Below are 21,648 nucleotides of genomic sequence, written 5' to 3' on the forward strand. Positions count from 1 at the left end.
GAGAGAGAGGGACAGCGTGAGCAGGGAAGGGTCAGAGAGAGAGGGAGTCACAGACTGAAACAGGCTCCAGGCTCTGAGCTGGCAGTCAGCACAGAGCACGACGCGGGGCTCGAACCCACGAACCGCGAGACATTGACCTAAGCGAAAGTCGGATGCTTAACCGACTAAGCCACCCAGGCGCCCCTAAGCATCTGACTTTTGATTTTGGCTCAGGCCATGATCCTGTGTTCCGTGAGATCGAGCCCTGTGTTGGGCTCTGTGCTGACAGCATGGAACCTACTTGGGATTCTCTCTCTCTCCTACTTTGTCTACCTTTTCCCTGCATGTATGCTCTCTTTCTCTCAAAATAAATAAACATTTAAAAAACAGAAGTTATCAGAGTTTTAAAAGATGGATTATCTACAAAGAATTACTTTCACTAGCAAATACAAGTTTAAGTAAATATGAAGTAATGTTCAAGTAGTTGAGGATAACTGTCAACCTAGAACCTTCTATCCAGGTGCCTGGGTGTCTCAGTCAGTTAAGCGTCTGACTCTTGATTCTGGCTCAGGTCATAATCTCACGATTCTGGAGTCTGAGCCCTACCTCAGACTCTGCATTGCTTGGAATTCTCTTTCTGCCTCTCCTCCACTCACATTTCCTCCCTCTCACTCTGTCTCAAAACAAATAATCTTAAAAAAAAAAAAAAGAAGAAAGGAAAAATAAAGACATTTCAGAATACGAACACTTAAGAGACTGCCATCAGCAGAGCCTTTCAATAAGTAACTGCTGGTAAAGAATCAAATTCAGCAATTGGAAAAATGAATTCAGATGAAAGCAAAGTATGTAAGAAGTATTGTATAAAATATTGGCAAATCTAATTAACTATTACTTGTAAATAATGCCTGTTTTTTTGTGTTTAAAGAAGTTTCAATAGATATCCTAGACTAGTGCTGCCCTATAGAAATATTACATGTAATTCCAGATATTCCAAGAGCCACATTAAAAAAGTAAAAGAAACAGATGAAATTAATTTTAGTATTTTATTTAACTGAATCTATCTAAAATTTTATCACCTCAACATGTAATCAATTTACAAATCATTAATGAGATAGTTCACAAAGTTTTAACACCAAATCTCCAAAATGCAGCAGGTACGTAACACTTAACAGAACATCCCCATGCAAATGCTAGGTTCTCACCTGATCTATATTTGGAGTTCATCAAGTTTATAGTAGTTTCACACATCTGGATTGTTCCAAGAATATATAAATTGTTCCAATAACTGAACCTAATACAAATTTTGAATTTAAGTTGATTAAAATTGAAAATTTAAAAGATTCAGCTTCTTCTTTTTAAAGAGTGCGTAATTGCCTTACAAAGCTAGTGACTGCCATACTGAATCACATAGTTCTACACCATAACAACCTCTCATAAATGAGAGGATGATGAACGGATGAGAAGGTAAAGCAAGCTAGGGTCCTGTTTTGTTCTGGAGAATGACACAGTCACAGAATCATTTTAGACCTTGACAAAATAAAATTTAAAGATAGCCATAAAAATTGTTAACATAAGAAACAGGATCTATAAACTTCCAAATCAAGAGTGGAATCAAGCAAATTTTAACAATAAGGAAGGAAAGAAAAGAACAAATAACAAAAAACCACCAAATAAGTTATTAGAAAAAGTCCAAACGCATCAGTAATCACAATATACCTAAACAAATTATACCTACCCATTATAATGTCAAGAAGGAAAAAACAGAATAATATATCCATATAATTACACTCATGCATTTTAAAACATGCACCAATCAATATAAAGGATTTATATATGACATATATACCACAAAAGTATAAAATCATGGACTGGAAGGATACACAACAAATTCCTGATGACGGTTACCTCTAGGGAGGCTGACAAGGGAAGGGGACTAAGGGGATGTTTCTAAGGAAACTTGAACTTTACCTGCAACATTTTATTTTATTAAAAATAAACCTGAAGCAAAATGACAACATTAAAATTTGTGAATTTGAGAGGTGGGCAAATGAGTATGTTATATTACTTTCTGGATTTTTCTGTATTTAAAATTTTCTCAAATAAAAATATTACCAATAATGAGGGGAAAAAAGATTAGAAGCAAACTTGTTCCATTAAGTCTAGTTTAACAGGGCTCTCATACAAATTCCATGACTAAGTTTACTCACAGCCTTTTCTGTACATCTTAAATGGCTTATAAATCTGGTTTATATACTGCCTCTTCCTTTTCTGTTCAAGACATATTCAGGGGTGCCTGGGCTCAGTCATTTAAGTGTCTGACTTCAGCTCAGGTCATGATCTTGTGGTCCGTGAGTTCAAGCCCCTTGTCGGGCTCTTGACAGCTCAGAGCCTGGAGCATGCTTCGGATTCTGTGTCTCCCTCTCTGTCTGCTCCTTCCCTGCTTGGATTCTGTCTCTCTCTCTTAAAAATAAATAAACATTAAAAAAATTAAAAAAGACGTATCATTTATTATTGCTTCATCTGATGTGAAGGTGCTGGGGTGGGGCAAGATGGGAAGCCAAGAGCACCACCACAGGGATGCAGAGCTCTCCTTGGGCTAGCATAGGAGGAGAGCTGCAGGGAGCACGGATTCCTTCAGCAGCTGACCAACTGTTCCATCCCCGTTCTTTACATGGACATGCCTCAGCCCTGCCCCTGAGGACACAAAAATGCACTGACAGGGCACAACTGCATTCTCCTGAAGACTAAACAAGACCAGAAGTCCTTTCAGGAAACCAAGAAAAGAAACTTGGAATTTTTATTCCACGGACAATCCATAAGGACTCAACAGGAAAAATTCCCCAACTGCCAAGTTTCTCTTCCAATAAATAGCAGTCACCTCTGGACTGAGGGGTACCGGTGGTGGTGGTGGTGGTGGTTGTGGTGGTGGTGGTGGTCAGAAGCCAATTTTTTTTTCTCTCCGAACTCAGGAAGATACCAGAGAAGATGAGAAATTCCTTACAGGCTTCAACAGTTGCTTGAGAACAGTTCAAACGGCAAGAGCTGGTGGGCTTCTGACAGCAGAGAGAGAGATGGAGGGTGTGGCAGACGGCCGGGCGTGTGAGGCGGCGCCCGGCTTGTGCCACGCTTCTAAGCTACACAAGAGAAGAAAGGGGAGGGCTTGGGGTTCTCAGCAAGTGTTGCTGGGCCTTATATCAAAGTTCTGAAAAGTCTTAATGATTGGTGTCGGCCCTTAGAGATTTTCTTCTAAGACTCTGAGTGACAAGGGCTATTGCTTTATAAGTGAAGTGCACCACCTGAGAGCCTACGCTCTGTATGCAAGTCACCATTTTCCAGCAGCCACACCAAATCCAGTCCCAACTCCTGGCTGTCCACGCTAATGCAGGGAAGTGGGGAGCAGATGTAACAGTGGAAATAAACCAATAATCACTTCTTTTAACCCAGGAAAGGTTAAAATACTTTGAGGTGATTCTTCTCTAACTTGCTGGCCAGTATTTTTTTAAGTTTAGGTTTTGAGAGAGAGTGCGAGCAGGGGATGGGCAGAGAAAGGGGGACAGAGGATCCGAGGGAGGCTCTGCACTGACTGCAGAGACAGATGTGGGGCTCAAGCTCACGAACAGTGACATCATGACCTGATCTGAAGTCTTACTGAGCCACCTGGCCAATACTTTTTTTTAAAAACCTCTTTATTATTATTCAAAATTTCTTTAAAAATTAATTTATGTTTTCTGTTATAAACCCAAGGCTACAGGAAAGAAGCAGTCTGATAGTGAGCTGGTTAGCAGAGGAAATTCTGGGACAAAAAATCCAAATAACCCACCCAGAGAAACGTGCCCATAACTAACTCTATCACTCTTCAGCTAAAATGAACACAAAACTCAACTATTTAACACCGTGTTAATTTCTCCTCCAAATGGGGACAATGCCCATGACATTTTTGAGGTATTTTTAAATAACAGGTAGTTTTCTCAAATTCAGATATTTCTATGACACATGAACATACATTAAAATTTTTATTCAAAATCTCAGGATCATTATGTAACATCAGCATGACTGACTCATCCTGAAGGTCTATGCTTGGGACCCTCCAATACTGCACTGCTTTGTAAAATAATCTTTAAAAATCCAATACTTACAATTGACAGATCATTTAAAGAGAATTAATTATCAAACTAATGTTAAATTTCTCTGCTATCTCCTTCTTTGCTGATGTTTGTTAATTTTATCAACTTCTATAAACCCAAATGCATTTATTAATGTCATGTCAGGCCAGCATGTCTTCCCCAAATTTTATTTTGTTGTTAGAGACAAAAATAATTGAGTTAAAAACTCTGCTTTAGAAGACTTTGGATGAACTGAAATAAATAGCAACTATCTCTTTTCTGAGGGATACTCTAAGGAAAAATATCTCACATTGTATTCAGGTACAAAAGATAACCAAAATAAAAAATAAGTCATGTTCTAGGATGCTCAGTGAAATTTTATTAGCATAAATATATATAATGCAATAATGGAAGGGCATCTTGAATAAAATAGTCTTAAGTACTTCACACATCTCCTTGGTCTGACTTGCCTCTTCTACCTGAGTTACATTTTTCATGTAGGTGGTATTGTATCAATGGGAAAGCACCTGGCTGAAGTCAGAAGCCTGAATTCCAGTCTGGCTCACATCTCACTTCCCTCTGCCCAAGTTTCTTCATTTCTTCATGAGTACAAGTGAAAGAGACAAGGGACCAGAGGAATAATAATAACAATAACAATAATAAACAATGTATAATGCACTTATGTGCAGTTTACATGTTTTAATCCTCACCACAATCCTGTGAAGTTGGTAAACTAGCATCAGGCCCATTTTATAAATGAGGAATTGAGACCAGAGAAGTTAAATAACTTGCTCAAGATTACCCAGCTGGTAAACATCTGTAAGTGAAGACCTGAGATTCAGACCCAAGTAGGCTGGTTCAGAGTTCATTCTCTCTCTTGTAGGCTCTATGCCCAGCATGAAGCTCTGTGTAAGCCTTGAACTCATGATCCTGAGATGAAGACCTGAGCTGAGATCAAGAATTGGACGCTTACCTGATGAACAACCCAGGTGCTCCCAGAGTTCATTCTCTTAATTACTACACCACTCAGAGTGGTTTGTGTTAGTTTTCTGATTTCAAAACTAGGTGCAGATCTAGGATGCTAGGGTTTTCAGATCAGGAAATATTTTAATCTGTACATCTAGCCAAGGAGCACATAATATGTAGCGGAGTGTTTCCTATTCCCTTTCTCTGCTGAGAATTATTGGAATAATAATAAACAATTTCCCATTTAAAATACTGTATCTTGAGATGCACATAAATGTACTATTCTGGGTTTCTAAATGGTTACATACACAGATAAAAGTATTTTTATCTATTAAAACAAGATAAAACACCAAATCATTTCTATCAATTTTTGCAGCACTTTACATTTTTCACTGTACTTTTACATTGTTGCTGTATTTGGCCCTCTCAATACGGTGGGAATACACAGGGGCGACCTTAAGATTCCCATTTTACAGACGAAAGGTAGAAGTTCAAAGAGTCAAGTGATTTTCCCCTGGTAAAGAGTGGTGGAGTCCACACTAGACCCAAGTCTTCCAACTTTTATACCACGGATATTTCCAGATGGTTACCCTATTTTCCTATTTGCCCAGGTAGGAATTAATTTCTAGCAAATGGTAAGCAGTTACGATGTTCCTTGTATTCCTGCAAAACTAATCAGCTAGCTCTGATGTGACTGACCTGTGGCCACAAAAAGGGGGATAATAAAATTAAAAATTTTAATTAAGAGGTAAAGGAAAGCAATGAGAAGTAGAAAGAACATAGTTTTAAAAAATGTACTGTATGGAATGTACAGCTTCAGGAGTCTTGGAAGCTTCACATTTTGATTACCTCAAATCTTTGGTATGTTTATTGTCTACATGCACCATGCTTAATACTCATGACTTCCTACACAATAGAATTCTGTCCAGTATTGTAAAAATCCACAGCTTACACACACACACACAAGAGAGAGAAAGAGAAAAAAAGAAAAATAAATAAGGAACCCAGGGTAGACTTTGTATTTATCTTTGCATGGGGTCACATAATCAAAATATAATTTTAAAATAATATCACTTTACAGTATACCTTTTATTTATTTTTATTTTTTTTTAATGTTTTATTTATTTCTAGGAGAGAGAGAGAGAGAGACAGCGTGAGCAGGGGAGGGTCAGAGAGAGAGGGAGTCACAGACTGAAACAGGCTCCAGGCTCTGAGCTGGCAGTCAGCACAGAGCCCGACGCGGGGCTCGAACCCACGAACCGCGAGATCATGACCTAAGCGAAAGTCGGACGCTTAACTGACTAAGCCACCTAGGCGTCCCTACAGTATACCTTTTAAAAATAAATTTTGTGGGGCACCTGGGTGGCTCGGTCAGTTGAGCCTCCAATTTTAGCTCAGGTCATGATCTCACAGTTCTTGAGTTCAAGCCCCACGTCAGGCTCTGTGCTGACAGCTTGGAGCCTGGAGCCTGCTTCAGATTCTTTGTCTTCCTCTCTCTCTGCCCCTCCCCTTTGTGCTCTGTCTGTCTGTCTCTCAAAAATAAACATTAAAATTTTTTTAAAAATTTGTAATTAAACATTATTAATTGGTAATTCAGAACTCTGAAATAAAAATCCATTCAGTCCTAGGTTCAATAGATTTTCCAAATTATAAAGCTTTTATTCTATTTGAAGAGTTCCAAAAGCAAAAGCACTTGCTAATTTTTTAAATCCAATGCTTAAGTAATGGTAATGTAATATTTATGTTACAATCTCTCAATATATTGTATAATATGCAAGTGTAGTTAAGTGTTTCTGATCACAGGAGAATATCTCTATTATCCTATATAGAACAAATTAATGAAGACAATATATCTTGGAAATAGTAAATCCAGCAGTTTATTGTAATTTGAGGAAATATTGAGTCTTATACCCTCAACACTCAAAGATATTAATACTTGAGCGAGGAAATTGTGCATATATACATATATATCTTGTATATGACTCTATAGTCTATTAGTTACTGGCATAGCAGAAGGCTTCATGATAATGTATGTGCCTCTCTCAGAAGCAGAGGCCTGGACCCTGAGGCCAACGTTAGGGCATGATCATAAATAATAAATACTTCTTGGGTACCTTGTACTGGCACCTAGAAAAAATGGCCATCAGCCTATGTCTTAACAAAGACAACATTTTAATTAAAGGAACATTTACATATTTATATAACTCTTGATTCTTCCTTGTTTCATTCATTGGGCATCTTAGTTTAAGTAAAACTATATGAGGTTCCTAGAAATAAATATTTATGAGGCATATTGTGGTGTAATGGTTATGAGCAAAATTCTTAGGTAAAGAGGGTTGGTTAGAATTCCTGGATCTATCACCTCCTAGCTGTGTGACCTGGGGGGAATTCCTTAATCTTACTAAATCCCAATATTCTCTTCTATGTATGAGAAAGGCCGTAGGGCTTGGCGGCTAAAAGCACAGGCTTTGGAGCCAGACCGGCAGGACTGCAATCCCAGCTGGGCCATTTCTTATCAAGGGGGCCTTCTGTAAGGCCGCAGTTTGAAGAGTACATGCCTTACTGGGTGGTTGGGAGGATTCCGTTCATTAATGCAAAGTGCTCAGAACAGTGCCTGAGTTCTAGAAAGCCATCTAAATGTTATTTATAGGGGCTGTCATTATCATATCTGTGAGATGAGAATAGCCTCACATAACTGTTGCGAGAATAACACGAAATAATATGAAATTACACAATAATACTTCCAATGTTTCCCTGTTTCTAGTAGCTTCACATACTTTGGTTTAAACTAAGGTACCTAATGAATATAAAGCATGTAATAGCTACCGACTGGTACATCCAGGCACTTAATAAACGGTAGCTATTTAAATTTTAATAGTAATAAATATATTTATATGTTCTTACTGCTATGCTTCCCTTAAAATATTAAATTTGCAACCAATTTTGAAATTTAAAACTGTTTATTCTGTTTCCCTACTATTTAATATGTGTATCATTTACTTTATGTGTGATCAAATATGCATTTGCCTTAAGCATGTCTAAATGGCCCTGTTTCTGAATGTGTCCACAAGATATAATAACACTAGACTCAATAAATACCGTGACCAGGAACCAATACTTGATTCGACCAAACGCTTCTAAGAAGACAGTGAAATGTATAAGCAGCCAGTGAAAAAGGAATTCAACATTTTGATTTGGTTTGTTATCTTCAACACTGATTTTTAAATTACTCAGGAGACTAACATCATATTTCAACATACTAGGTACTGAGAAAGCAGACAGCTTAAATGGTGTTTATTTCAGTCACCATTTCCAAATTGTACCCTGCAGGAAAGTGGAATATATTTAACTTTGGTGTAAACAAAAGCAATGTTTTAGGTGGAATATATAGGAAAAGAGGATCACTTGGTAACTGATTTGCCAAGGGAATTTTAATGTTATATGGAGATATTTTTAAACATATTTTTTCTTTGCGAAAACCCAACCTTGTAAAAATGCACCAGATTAAAGCTTATGTTATGTTCCTCAAAAACACTACATTTGTCATTCAGATGTTGAAAATCTATTTCTGTAACTGCAGTTAATTAAACTGTGTGATCTACCTGTTCCCTATCCACTGTGTGTGCCATTTTATCCTCCTACAAAATGGAAGCATGGTGCTTATTATAAGCCTATTATTTCACTATAGTTCTCTGAATAATTAAAAAGATCACAATAATGTGTTCATCACAATAATGAACACCCCATATGTTATACACATGGCAAGTGCTATGCTAAGTATTCCACATTCACCCTCTCATTTAATTCCTCCAACAACCCAATGAAGTAGAGCATACTTGTATTCCAGTTTGATAAACAAGAAAACTGAGTCTTAGGGAATTAGGAACTTAGAAGTTTAGGGGGAAGTAAAATAATGTGCCCTAAATCATAAAGTTAGTAAACAATACATATCAGAACCATACTGGACTACCACCTCAACATGCATATGAAATAATTAAACTTGCTACTTTCTTCCCTTGGAAATGATTAACTCATGCACTTGTTCAACAAATAGTTATACTACTTGTGCTAGATGCATGTGATATAAGAAACATCAGAGGCATCAAGTATTTCATGGTTAAGTCAATTTAGGAAGATTACAAAGTTAATTCTAAATTAGGTAATTAAATAATGTGTCCCAAGCACATGGTGCTTGTCCAACAACCACCTTTAAAACAGAAGAGAGTAAAAAAATAAAAATAAAAATACAAGAGAGTAGTTAAAAGAAAGGCACAAAGGAGGGAGGGTAGTTACTGCATACAATCTAATCTCAGCTGTTAACAGACCTTGAATTTAACTTCCTCATATTTCAAAGAAAGCAAGACTTCACAGAAAAACCAATGACAAATCACCGTTAATAACAAACTAGCACTGATGAGATTAAAAAAAAAAAAAAGCTATAACTTCCTACCCTTTTAACCAAACAACTTTTTGTCAGTAATTTTTCTCTGGACATGTGGTCTGGCCAATCCTTTGAATGCTTATATCTTTTCTTGTGGCTCATTATCATTTCTTGCCATGAATTACAAATATTTATATATGTATCCTACCTTCCTTATCAGACTAAAAGGTCCTTAAAAATGAGGACATTTACTCATTCATTTTAAAAAGGGTTGGGAAAAAACCCAACTCACTTATTCATCCCAACATGGTGATATTTTGCATAAAGGTGATACTCAACAAATGTTTGTTTAACATTGGAATGCGTGAAGGAACGAATAAAATACAGCCACGCCATTTTAGAGCCGTTATTCAAACACAGGTACCATATCAATATTAACTCAATTAAACTCAGTAAGCATTTCTGGTTGGCACACGACATGTAGAGAGACCCTTTCATATTCATACTGGAAAACTCAGTATGTTAAAAAGGCTATTTACCCCCAAATGATTCAGAGATTCAATTCAATCCCTATTAAAGTCAAGGGAGGTATTTTTGAGCAGTTTATGAGCTGATTCTAAAACTTATATGGACATGCAAAGAATGTAGTACACAAACAATTCTGAAAGAAGAACAAAGTTGGAGGACTGACACTACCAGATTTCAAATCCTACTATAAAACCATCGTAAGCAAGTTAATGTGGTACTGTTATAAGGACAGGCATATAGACAATGGAATATCACTGACAGCCCAGAAAGAAACCTTTACGTTTATGATGAACCGATTTTCCACAAGAGTACCTAAGCAATTTAGTGCAAATGGATGGTCTTTTCAACAACTGGTGCTGAGAAAACTGGCTATCAACATGCCAAAAAATTTTTAAAGAGAGAGAGAGAGACAGAGAGAGTTTTAATCCTTATCTCACACTAGTTACAATACTAACTCAAAGTTAGTATTGGATCACAGAACTAAATAGAAGAGCTAAAACTATAAAACTTCTATGAGAAAATAACTGTGACTCTGGATTAGGCAAAGATTTACTAGACATGACACTAAATGGATTTATCAAAATTAAAAAACTTGTTTTTCAAAAGGCATCATTAAGACAAATTTTAAAAAGCCACAGATTGGAAGAAAATATCTACAAATCACACACCTAATAAAGGCCTTGCATCTAGAATATTCAAAGAACTCTAACAACTCAATAAGACAAACAACCCAATTAAAAAATGGGCAAAAATATCTGAATATACATTTCACCTAAGACATACATTATGTTACTAAGCACACAAAAATATGCACATCATCTTTAGTTATTATGAAGATATAAATTAAATTTATTAGAATGGCTATAAGCATAAAAACTGACAACATCAGGGGTGCCTGGGTGGCTCAGTCGGTTGAGTGTCCCCCTTTGGCTCAGGTCCTGATCTCTCGGGTTCATGAGTTTGAGCCTCGCATCAGGCTCACCGCTGTGAGTGTAGATCCTGCTTCAGATCCTGTCCCCTTCTCTCTCTGCCCCTCCCCGACTTGTACTCTCTTAAAAATAAATTAAAACCTAAAAAAAACAAAAAACAAAAAAAACTAAACTAAAACTGACGATACCAAGGATGCTGGGACACTGGAACCCTCATCCATTGATGGTATGTACAATCACTTTGGAAGACAGTTTGGAAGTTACCTAAAACGTTAAAAACAGACTTTCATTCCACCCACCAGTTCTACAGTTAGGAAACTTCCCAAGAGAAGTGAAAATGTGCCCATGAAAGACTTACATATAAATATTCACAGCAGCGTTATTCATAAGCACTAAAAACTGGAACAACTCAAATGTCCATCCATTTGTGAAAGGATGAACAATGGAAGATCACTGGGCAACAGAAAAAAATGAAGTACTGATTCATGCTACAATGCATATGGAATTCAGCGACATTATGCTGAAAGAAACCAGACACAAAAGACTCCATATTGTTGCATTCTTTTTATATAAAATTTCCAGAAAAGGCAAATCTCAGTAGATTCATGGTGGGACTGGGGTGGGAGCAAAGACTGGCTCTAAACAACTTGAGAAACCTCTCTCCAGTGATGGAAATGGTTCAAAACCGAATTATGGTAATGTTACACAACTCTATAAATGTATATAAAATTAATGATTTGCATAGATGAATGGACATTATGGGGAGTAGATCATACCTCAAATAAAGCCTTTTTTTTTTTTTTAAAGGAAATTACATTCCCATCCACACTGCTTGACTGCTGTTAGCAGTGATACTTCCAATCTTTTTTACCAGACTGTTTATTTTTTTAAAAAATCACATCTCCTTATTCTTGATAATATACATTTCTTTGATTTCTAGCAAATCTAAACATTTCATCTATTTGGGTCTGCTAGTTTTTGATAAGGATATACATCTTTTCCATAAGGACACATAAGACTCTTATATTTTTAAACTAGCAAACTTTTTTCAGTAACATATGGTACAAATATTTTTTCCCAGTTTTTCTTAAGTTTCTAGATTTTGTTAACAATAGGTTTTTCTTTTCATCATACTGAAATATTCATTTTCATATAGTCACATTCATCTGTATTTTCATTTCTAGAGTCTGTCCCTGCTGTTTTGACATGTGATATTCTTTTGAAACATTAATCAGAAACCTTGAATATTGGATGAATAAGCATCCTCTGTGCCAAGCCCAGCCCTATTGGGCCTTGCCAGTTTAAGAAAAGCAATAAAACCTAATTTCAAATTTCAAAGCTAGAGGCAGACAGCCTTTTCTTCCTTAAGCCTTTAAGTGTGTAAAGAAACACTAATGTTTACACCCCAAATTCATGGACAACTGCCTCATTAGAGAACTTCTGATGTGATACACTAGATATTTCCAATAGTTCTAGTGATGAGATACTTGAAAAATAAGGATTTGAAAATGTGTTTGCTGTTGTTAATCATGCCAGGCTATGACTCTAGGCCTCACTGGCTCTGATGCCTCTTTGTAGAACATCATATCATCACATAACAACGTGACCGCAGTAGGCATTCATAGATGTCTGACCAGAACACTCTAGAACTCAGTCACTCATTATCTCACCACCACTGCATTCATGCATATTATCATTTTCCCTGCTATGCCACTCACTATTAATAGGTGGTGGGTGACCCATCACCCATTAGGTAATAAATATAGGAAACTCAACTTTATTCATATTTTACAAACTCAGAAAGAGATTTAACGCTAACTAAAGAACTTATTGTTGAGTGCTTTAAAAAATTCTACAGCAGTTATAAAAAAACTACTTGGTTTAATATAGCTATAATTATCACACACAGAGAGATAAAACAAAGATAGGATTAAGAAATAAAAGAACATTTTATATTAATATGGATATTATGGCTTTCAAGTTGTATAGCTGAGGCCTGGTTGAGATACAATCAGAAGAGGCACTGAAATGCCAGATAACAGAAAATGACTCTGTTTTGCTCTGTATATATTTGAGTCCTACCCACACGTACCAGACCAGCCCAAATTGAACCTTCTTTTCCTGTCAGTCCTACAGCTTTTAAAATCTGTACCTATACTATATATTCTGGCACATATATACAGTCTTTTAAAAAAAATTTTTTTTTAATGTTTATTTATTTTTGAGAGACAGAATGGGAGGGCATGGGAGGGTCAGAGAGAGAGGGAGATACAGAATCTGAAGCAGCTCCAGGCTCTGAGCTGTCAGCAGAGAGCCTGACGTGGGGCTCGAACCCACGAACCGTGAGATCATGACCTGAGCCGAAGCTGGACACTCAACTGAATGAGCCACTCAGGTGCCCCACGTATATACAATCTTAACGTTAGTCGAGTGTTCTGTACCTGCTACTCTCATCACCTTCAATGAATTAAATATAAGCTCCATGAAAGCAAACTATATATCCCTACGACATCAGTACTAGGATTCCAGATCCTACTCTACAGAACAGCCTAAACAGGTGTTCATTAAATAACTTTTCTTGATTTTTGGGAAAAGTTAAAAAAAAAAAAAGGGGGGTGCCAACATGGCAAAAAAAAAAAAATTGTGGGGCACTTTCTTAAAACGTAGTATAATGTACAACAGGCAGTCCCTTTAGTCAAGAAAAATAATGTGTAGTAGTATGTAAATGCTTTAGCAGTTGCCCCAGCTTTACATATCTCAAAGAGATAGGCACAGATTGTTTTCAGTTCTTCTCTTTGCATCCAGGCAGGCTTTACCTAAAGAGAGTGGTTTCCAATATAAGCTAAAGCAAACTCCCGGATTCTATGAGGTAGCTCTAAGGTTTGACTGATAGATGGGATGGCCATGTTAGCTATGTTTAATTTGTGGCTGCTTCTTTTCAGGTATCAACTTTTGGCTCCAGGTACAAATGAAGAGCCTTCTTATTAATCAAGGACAGGTTTTCCATCTGTGAAGAATACTCTGATGTCCTGAGGGATGACATTCAGGTACTTGTACACAGGTCTGCCTCTAGTCCCAGAATGGCTGGCTGGCTTCTTCTTGGAGGGGGGAGGGGGGGCTCCCTGCCTTCCAGGGAAATAAAACAATAACCAAAAGACAGTTTCTGTTCTTCTTTTCTTCCCTTCTGTTTCCTTAAGAGAGGTGGACAGTAAGGGAAGGTAAGAGTAATGATTTTACCAATTCTGGCTCTTCAACAACAAGGACTCCAGCACATCAGGGGCCTTATAATAATGGGTTTGTCATATCTAAATTATGGTTCATTTAAATTTGTTAGTAATTCTCAGGGAAGGGGATGGCACCAATTCACTCTGTAACAATCTGACTCTACTAAACTCCCAGCGCTGTCATTACACCTCAGATAAAATGCTGAAAATGGTGGCATCATCTTAAATATCCTAGTTCTAGTAAAATAAAGCTAGAAAAACAATACTTTCATAAACATTAAATTTAAATAATGAATCTCAAGTACTAGTACTCTTAACATGCTATCCATTTTCTGGGCTGGGAATCTCTGCATTTCCTAAATTCCTCTTGACCCACCACTAAATGAAAAGAATAGGTGAATAATGTTTGAAAGTAAGGACTCTGAACCTACAGTATCTAATTAAGCCTTTGTTACTAGTTACTGGTTGATGAAATGTGGGGTAGCTCATGTCTCTAAGCCTCAGTTCGATGGGGGTGTACTGAGGAGTAAATGAAATAATGCAAGTCAAATTCTTCCCACAATATGAAGCACATAGTATGTGCACGATAAACTCTAAGGAAAAAACCCCACTTTTGTTATATTTGCTAAAAAGTGGAGGAGACAAGTTTCCACCAAATTCTTAATAATGGTAGATAAGAAAGCAAAACCTTCTGTATTTTTAACACTTCGATATTGTAAAATAACGCATTCACTTACACCAATCAGTCCAGTGTTTAATTGACAAAGCAGAATATTACTTGTAATCTTGCCTCAAATGTCATACACTCACTGGCTCACACTGCTGGCAGGCGGTGGGAGGGTGCAAAGCATTTTCTCAGGAACAGCCGCCACACACCCGCTTTCTCGGGGTGGGGGCAAGTCTCCGCTACCCTCCCGGGGGCAAGGACGGGGTCCCAGCCGGGCACCGACGCAAACGTGCGTCGCGGTGTGCGATACTTGGTGTTCGGGACCCGCGCGGAAGGGGACGTTATAGTCCAAAGGGAACCGAAGCTGAGACGAAAATGATCCCAGTTCCCGGTGACCGCCGAGGGACACAGGAGATCGCGCACCCCGCCTTTCCCAGCTGAGGGTGGGCTTGGGCCATGAGAGTGGGCCCGGCGGCCCCCGCCCGGGGCAGCCAGAGTGGGCGCCGCTGGCGCCGTCCCGTCCGGCGCGCGGCTAACTCCGCCGCTCCCGCCGCGAACTGCGGGCAGGTCCCGGCAGCCCGGCCCCGCCTGCGCCGTCCCCAGCCCTGATTGACACTGGAGTTGGTACATACGGGTCTGCAGCGGAGGCGAGCAGGGGGGTGAGTGCTATTTTAAACATGGCTTTCCCTCTCTCTTGGCCTCAGACCCAACGCGGCGCGCCCAGCCGTGGGCTAGGCCCACCTGGGAATAACCCCAACATCTGCCCGACTGATTTATTTTTTTCGATCTCTCTATGCATGGACTTGTTTTCCCCCAATCACTGCTTTTCCACAACCCGGCAGTTTCAAAGAGGAAACTCCCCTCCTGGAAGAGGGAATGGAAAGCGCTTTTGCTTCTTGTTGTTCGAGGTGGAAACCATTCCAGCTAGTAGGAGTTCAAAAAAGAAGAGGAGCCGCGTCGCTGGAGAGAAAGTAACATTCAGAAATCCATGGGGACGGAGGGAGGGAAGGAGGGAAGGAGGAACGTCTGCAACAGGCATCTGAAAACAAGCGTGGAGGAGCAAAAAAGATTCGCAAACACCGAGTTACTACCAAGCGCATTCCGCGCGATCCATTGCAATGACAAGATCTGCTGTAAGCACAATTTGAAGGCCTTTGAAATCTTTTTGGGTAGGACTTACCTTTCTCTTCGGCATAATGACTACGTTCGTGCAGCTAAAAAGTAAAGCAACGGGGTGGAACTGCAGACACCGCCGCCGGATGCTGCCGCTGCCCCTGCAGCTGCTCACGCGCAGGGCACGGCGTAGCCCGGCCTCTCCGACCTGCACCTCCGCGGCTCCCTCCAGGGGCCCTCTACTCGCTCGCCTCCTCTCTCCTCCAATGAGGAGCCCCGGCAGCCGGCCGCGAGGCCCCATTGGCTGCGGAAACATTCTAAATTCCACGAGGGCACGCCCACCTCCGCGCACACGGTAAGCGCTGTTGTAGTTTCCACTTCATCGAAAAAAATCTGCCTGGTGACTGGGCATGCCCAGTTCAACTAGTAACCTCCAAGCCACAGGGTCCTGGAGTTTCATTGTTTTGCTGCTCCCTCTTTGGATTGTGTCACTAGGAACAGCGTGGGCCTTTAGAGGCAGGAAAAAGAGTAAGGATGGACACATTAACTTTATAGGGTAAGTATATGCTCAGCAGGCGCTTTATAGGTTTCCTACCCACAAAGGCTTGTAATGAATGTTACGGAATGGAGACCAGTAAGAGTGGAAAGATACCCTGTTCTGGAAGAGTGTGGCAATTTCTAAGGGTCTCAGTTTCCCGTTCTAGATATCTAGTTACCGTAATCTCTAAAATTACTTAGCTTTAATATCTTAAAATCTGTGATTACAAATCACTCACTAATTCAGCTAACTTCAAAAAATTGTTTAATGTTTGTTTATATTTGTGAGACTGAGACAAAGGCAGAGAGACAGAGCGTGAGTGGGGGAGGGGCAGAAAGATGGAGACAATCCGAAGGAGGCTCCAGGCTCTGAGCTGTCAACACAGAGCCCTACTGGGGGCTTGAACACATGAATGGTGAGATCATGACCTGAGCAGAAGTCCCAGGAGGCTTAACTGACTGAGCCACCCGGATGCACCTTTAAAAAAATTTTTTTTAAATGTTTATTTTAATTTAGCCAACTTCAAACTAGGCTCAACGTCCCATAGGATATATTTGTTATGGAAATTAGAAAAAGAATGAACAAGGTCACAACAGATCATTTTACATTTGAAACATACTTAAATAAGTATATTTAAAATATACATAACTTAATGTTTCTCCAAGTTCTGCAAGGCATTAAACAGGCTTTGCAGAAACACATCTGAATTTATTTAAGTGATTAGTTTCATCCTGATACTAAAAGTAGTGTAAGACCTCAGAAGAAAAAGAGTTAGAGACTGATATCCCTTATAAATATAGACATACAAATCTTGAACAAAATTTAAGTAAATCAAACCCAACAACATTTAAAACGATAAGACATCATGACCAGTGAGGTTTATCCTAGGAATTCAAAGTTGGTTCAACATCTGAAAACCAATCAGTGTAATTCAACATAATAATAGAATAAAGGAAAAAAAATCAATATGATCATTTCAGCAGATACAGGAAAAGCATTAGTGAATGGGTAAGCAAAGCATAGTAACCATATCCAATAGAATATTACTCAGCAATTAAAAGGAATAAAATATTCCTTCACGAATAAATGCCACAAACAAAATGCTACATGAAAGACGTCAGGTACAAAAGACCATAATGAATAGTTTCATTCTTTTGAAGTTATAGAAAAAGCAAAATTAGGCAAGCTTAGTTTCATAATCATATTAAAAGGCAAAGGTTCTCATCATAGGAAAATGTATTGAAGTCTTACACCACAAACATGGCCAAATTCACTTTGGTCATGTAGAGGCTGCAAATATGCATTAAACAGTGTCATTAAGTAATTAATTTTAATGCTTAGATTTTTTCTTAATTTTCAAAATAACAAATTGGCATCCTAGCAAACTCCAGAAGTGGTCAATGACTTTCTTTTTGAAAACTTTTAGGAGCTCATGGGATTTTTATGTATTTGGTATGCTTCAATCTATGCCATTATTACTATTTTTTATACTCATATCACCAAGTTTTTCAAAGTGGTCATTTTGACATGTTCCCAATTGTCTCTGATAGATTTCTTGCTTTCAGGCATTCAGTGGATCACAAGATACTAAAAATAATTCGAATAAAACCAGTTATTTGCTTGAGAATTGGATGAAACTTGGGGTTAATAATTTTACCATAAAAGATATAATGGAGCTTTCTTGGAAGGGAGTTAATTTGCAAAATGCTTGGTGATTAAGAAAAAAGCCAGTGAAGACATTTTTAATGAGATATGTGTGGAAGGATGCTCAGTAGCACTTGTAATCCAGGTTGAAATTTTTTTTAATGTTTATTTATTTTTGAGACAGAGAGAAACACAGCATGAGTGGGGAAAGGGCAGAGAGAGACACACACAGAATCCAAAGCAGGCTCCAAGCTCTGAGCTGTCAGTGCAGAGCCCGATGCGGGACTTGAACCCACGAGCCATGAGATCATAACCTGAGCCAAAGTCCGCTGCTTAACCGACTGAGCCACCCAGGTGCCCCTGAAATTTTTTCCCTTATGGAGATGTAAAAGTTTCACACCAAAGGTAGTCTAGGGTGAATTTTTCCCTCTGTGATGGTAGGTGCAAAGTTGGCTTCTTTAGTTTATATTTTTCAAGGCTAAACAATCAACAACAACAAACAAAATTGTGGATGCTTTACTGCACATAATGAAATAGCTGCAATGAAAACAAAACTTGCTGGTTGGATAAAGAAAGTTGATCATGGGAGCCTTGGGTCATTTGAGCCTCTTAGTTCATTTATAAGTGACAAAAATAATAGATTAGTTGTGAAATGAATAACAGCATCAATTCTCTTTCCTTTGAAGTGTATTGCACCTGCTTGAGCAATACACTAGGGAATAGAGGCTTCTCCCTGTACTTTCAGTAGCTTCCAAGGCCTGAGAAAATAAGCACAGACCTCTGGAGGAAAGAGGAGGAGGCAAAGAGAATGATTTAGTGGGTAGCTAGAATTCCAGATTAGGAGATAAAGACACCTGAGCAGAAACGAGGCATGCCACATGTAAGACAATGAGGAGGCAAAGTCTATGTGGTAAGAAGTAAAGACCCATTTGTTTGGCAGTATATTCTGCTGAGTGTTTCCCTTGCTTTGAAACATCGACTTCTAAGCCAGTAAAGTCTTCTCTAGAAGATGAAACTATTTTAGCGAAGACAGACAATGGATAAATGAAGGGGGTTACTGCCTAAGGACGAAAGAAGGAAAAGTTAGTGAACAAACATCTTTTCCAATTCCAATTCCTCTCTGCTTCTTTCCTATTCAAAACAGTTGGAATCCTAAACCTACTTCAACATTTTTCAAACAGCAGGACAAAGCCATTGGTGGTATCATGACTATCATTAAGAAAGAGAAAGAAGGAGAGGGGGAAAAGAAGAGAAAGGGCAGAGTATGGAAAATATCAGAGTGTTTCACATGGTAAAGGTAAGTAGTGTTTTATGAAATGCTTCCATTTTTCATACATTCCCACATAAACATACACACCACACATGTACATATATAGTTGTGTGCATGTGTGTGTTTGTGTGTGTGTTTTAGGTTGTGACCTGAAATGTATTTTTAGGATGGGTGTTGGTGAAAAAACTTTAAAGCTGCTTCACAGCGTTAATGAATCTTATGGATCTTTGGGGTTCCAGAATTTTCTTCCTCTGGAAGAAAAGTGCTTAATCTTCAGATCTTGAAAGGAAATTTTAAAGGGAAAGGATTGCCTCCCTTTTGATCTGTCACTTCTTCCCTCTTTCAGGCAGGCACAGGCAGGGTTTTGCTGTAATTAATGGCAAATTGCTGGAGAATTAATATCTAGACTCTATATATTGTTGCTTCTGATAACTCTAATTCTGGAATAAATTATTGTTCTTCAGGAAATCAGCCAAAGAATTCCAGAAGTGAATGAATTCAGGAGTATAACAAAACAACATTGAAAACAACTGACAGAGATAGCAAAGGAATACTGGATTTTGTTTGTATTTTTATCAGTCAAATCTAGTTTGATTGGATGCTAACTTTGAAAGAGACTGTGTTTAATTTTACAAAGTAGCCAGGACAGTCTAAGAGCCACGAATCCCAAATCCCAGGAGCTGCCTGATGATAATGCAGGTTCCCAGACCCAGGCCCCAACTTATTGGATCAGAATTTTTCACAACTGGACCGGGAAATCTGCACTTCAAGCAAGTTTCGCTTATGATTCTTATACTAGAATTTGGGAGTTTTAGACTCGACCTTAGTTCTCAACATCTGTTTGTTGACTGCCAGTACTTAGATTCGAATGATGTAAAAGGTTACTGCCTCCTTAACATGCTTCCAGAGAAGGAGCACAATTCTGTGGGTGAAATTTCCCTACCCTGGGCCTCACCTTGCGCTTGTGCTTCATCTCTCCTCAGTTCCAGCTTTGCCTGGCACTCCATGCTGACTCCTCCTTTCCTTGACTTGCAAGGGTCCTGAAGGGTCATTGAAAACTATATATACCCTGAGGTCCCTAAAACAGTGCCGCCTCCTGTCTTCCCAGGCAGTGCTCTAGGCGGCTCCTTGAGCCTCTGACAAGATTAAATTCCCTGGCCCCACATCCTCAAAGGGAACCTAACCTGCCTAAAGCTCCATGAACCACACCCTTTCAGTGTTTTGTTATTTCAGTGCTTGTACAAGCACACCTTGTAATTGCATTAACAGTGAGGGGGCCAGGGCATTCTGTGATCTTCCAACAGGAACCAACTTGTTTTTCCCAGCCTTCAATCAAATTTAATCTGTGTGCACATTCTTTACCCTATGTGTGTTCTACACAGTTTTCCCACCACCAGTCCTTCAATCTCTGTTATCTACCTCTCCTTCTTCTTGTTGCTGCCACTTAAACTTATCAGAGTGTAATTAATTTGCTCTTTGTAGCTCCCAGATGACTATTTGGGGATGAATTAGCCATGCTCAGTAGCTAGAACCAGGGATTGGGCTACGTTTGTTCAGCCATCCCTTTCTGCCAGATTCATAGCATGTCTGGTGCCAAGATCCAGCCATGTTGAAGAAGGTGAAAGTTAAGGGAAGGGATTCCTGAAGCTTCATGGTGAGGACACAGAAAAGAAAAGATACATCTCTCCCCCTTTGGGGAAAAGCCACAAGCTGCAAAGTGTCAGAGACTAGTTAGGGGTTGTCGCAGATCTCCCAGATGGAGTTACACGTTCTTGTGGACTCCTGCCATTGCCCGTACACTCTCAATCAGGACCGACTACTGCCATTGCCCGTACACTCTCAATCAGGACCACACCCTGCCTTCTAAGCTGGCGAGCTTGGCTACCCGTGTCCAATGTCTTCTGCATTTCCTTAAACCTCAGAATCCTTGGCGTCTTGCAAGAAACATCCAACAGCCCGGTTCCTGTCACTATTCATGGTGGTCCTGCCTTTCAGGGCAGATCAGACCATTTGCTTTTCTCAGTGAAAACAAATAAACAAAATCCAGACTTAGAGAAATGAGATTCATTCTGGAAGACACCATATGGCAATTGGAGATGCTTTTTCAGGTTAGCTTGGTTAATGACTATCGTAATTCTCAAGGCATTACATTTTTACCCAGCAGTGGAAAACTAGCCTGAAACGTGGCATAGCCTTTAAGGCTGCTTTTAAACACAGAGTCGTTGCTGCTTTTTGTTGTTGGCTTTAAAGCATGGAATTGTGTTATTCTCACAGAAAATCTCATCCTTTCCCCCTTTCTTATTCCT

General features: G+C 39.1%; 1 protein-coding gene and 1 long non-coding RNA gene across 3 annotated transcripts in view; one reads left to right on the plus strand and one right to left on the minus strand.

Annotated features, from left to right (window-relative positions):
* The window catches only part of HMGN3 (high mobility group nucleosomal binding domain 3), a 31,438-nt gene extending 15,209 nt beyond the window's left edge, over positions 1–16,229 (minus strand). For both annotated transcript variants that reach the window (XM_039216417.1, XM_039216416.1), the window contains exon 1: positions 15,958–16,229. In XM_039216417.1, coding sequence (XP_039072348.1) covers positions 15,958–16,206 — 249 coding nt within the window. In that variant the 5' untranslated portion in view covers positions 16,207–16,229. The remainder of the gene's footprint in view (positions 1–15,957) is intronic.
* A 32-nt stretch (positions 16,230–16,261) lies between these two features.
* Positions 16,262–21,149, plus strand: LOC120219596. The gene is made up of 3 exons (XR_005525317.1): positions 16,262–16,446; positions 19,217–19,369; positions 19,807–21,149. It is a non-coding gene; the product is annotated as an uncharacterized LOC120219596 (long non-coding RNA).
* The last annotated feature ends 499 nt before the right edge of the window (positions 21,150–21,648 follow it).

The sequence above is a fragment of the Hyaena hyaena genome, unplaced genomic scaffold (assembly GCF_003009895.1).
Source record: "Hyaena hyaena isolate Hyena2069 unplaced genomic scaffold, ASM300989v1 scaffold_633, whole genome shotgun sequence".
In the NCBI taxonomy this organism is placed as follows: domain Eukaryota; kingdom Metazoa; phylum Chordata; class Mammalia; order Carnivora; family Hyaenidae; genus Hyaena; species Hyaena hyaena.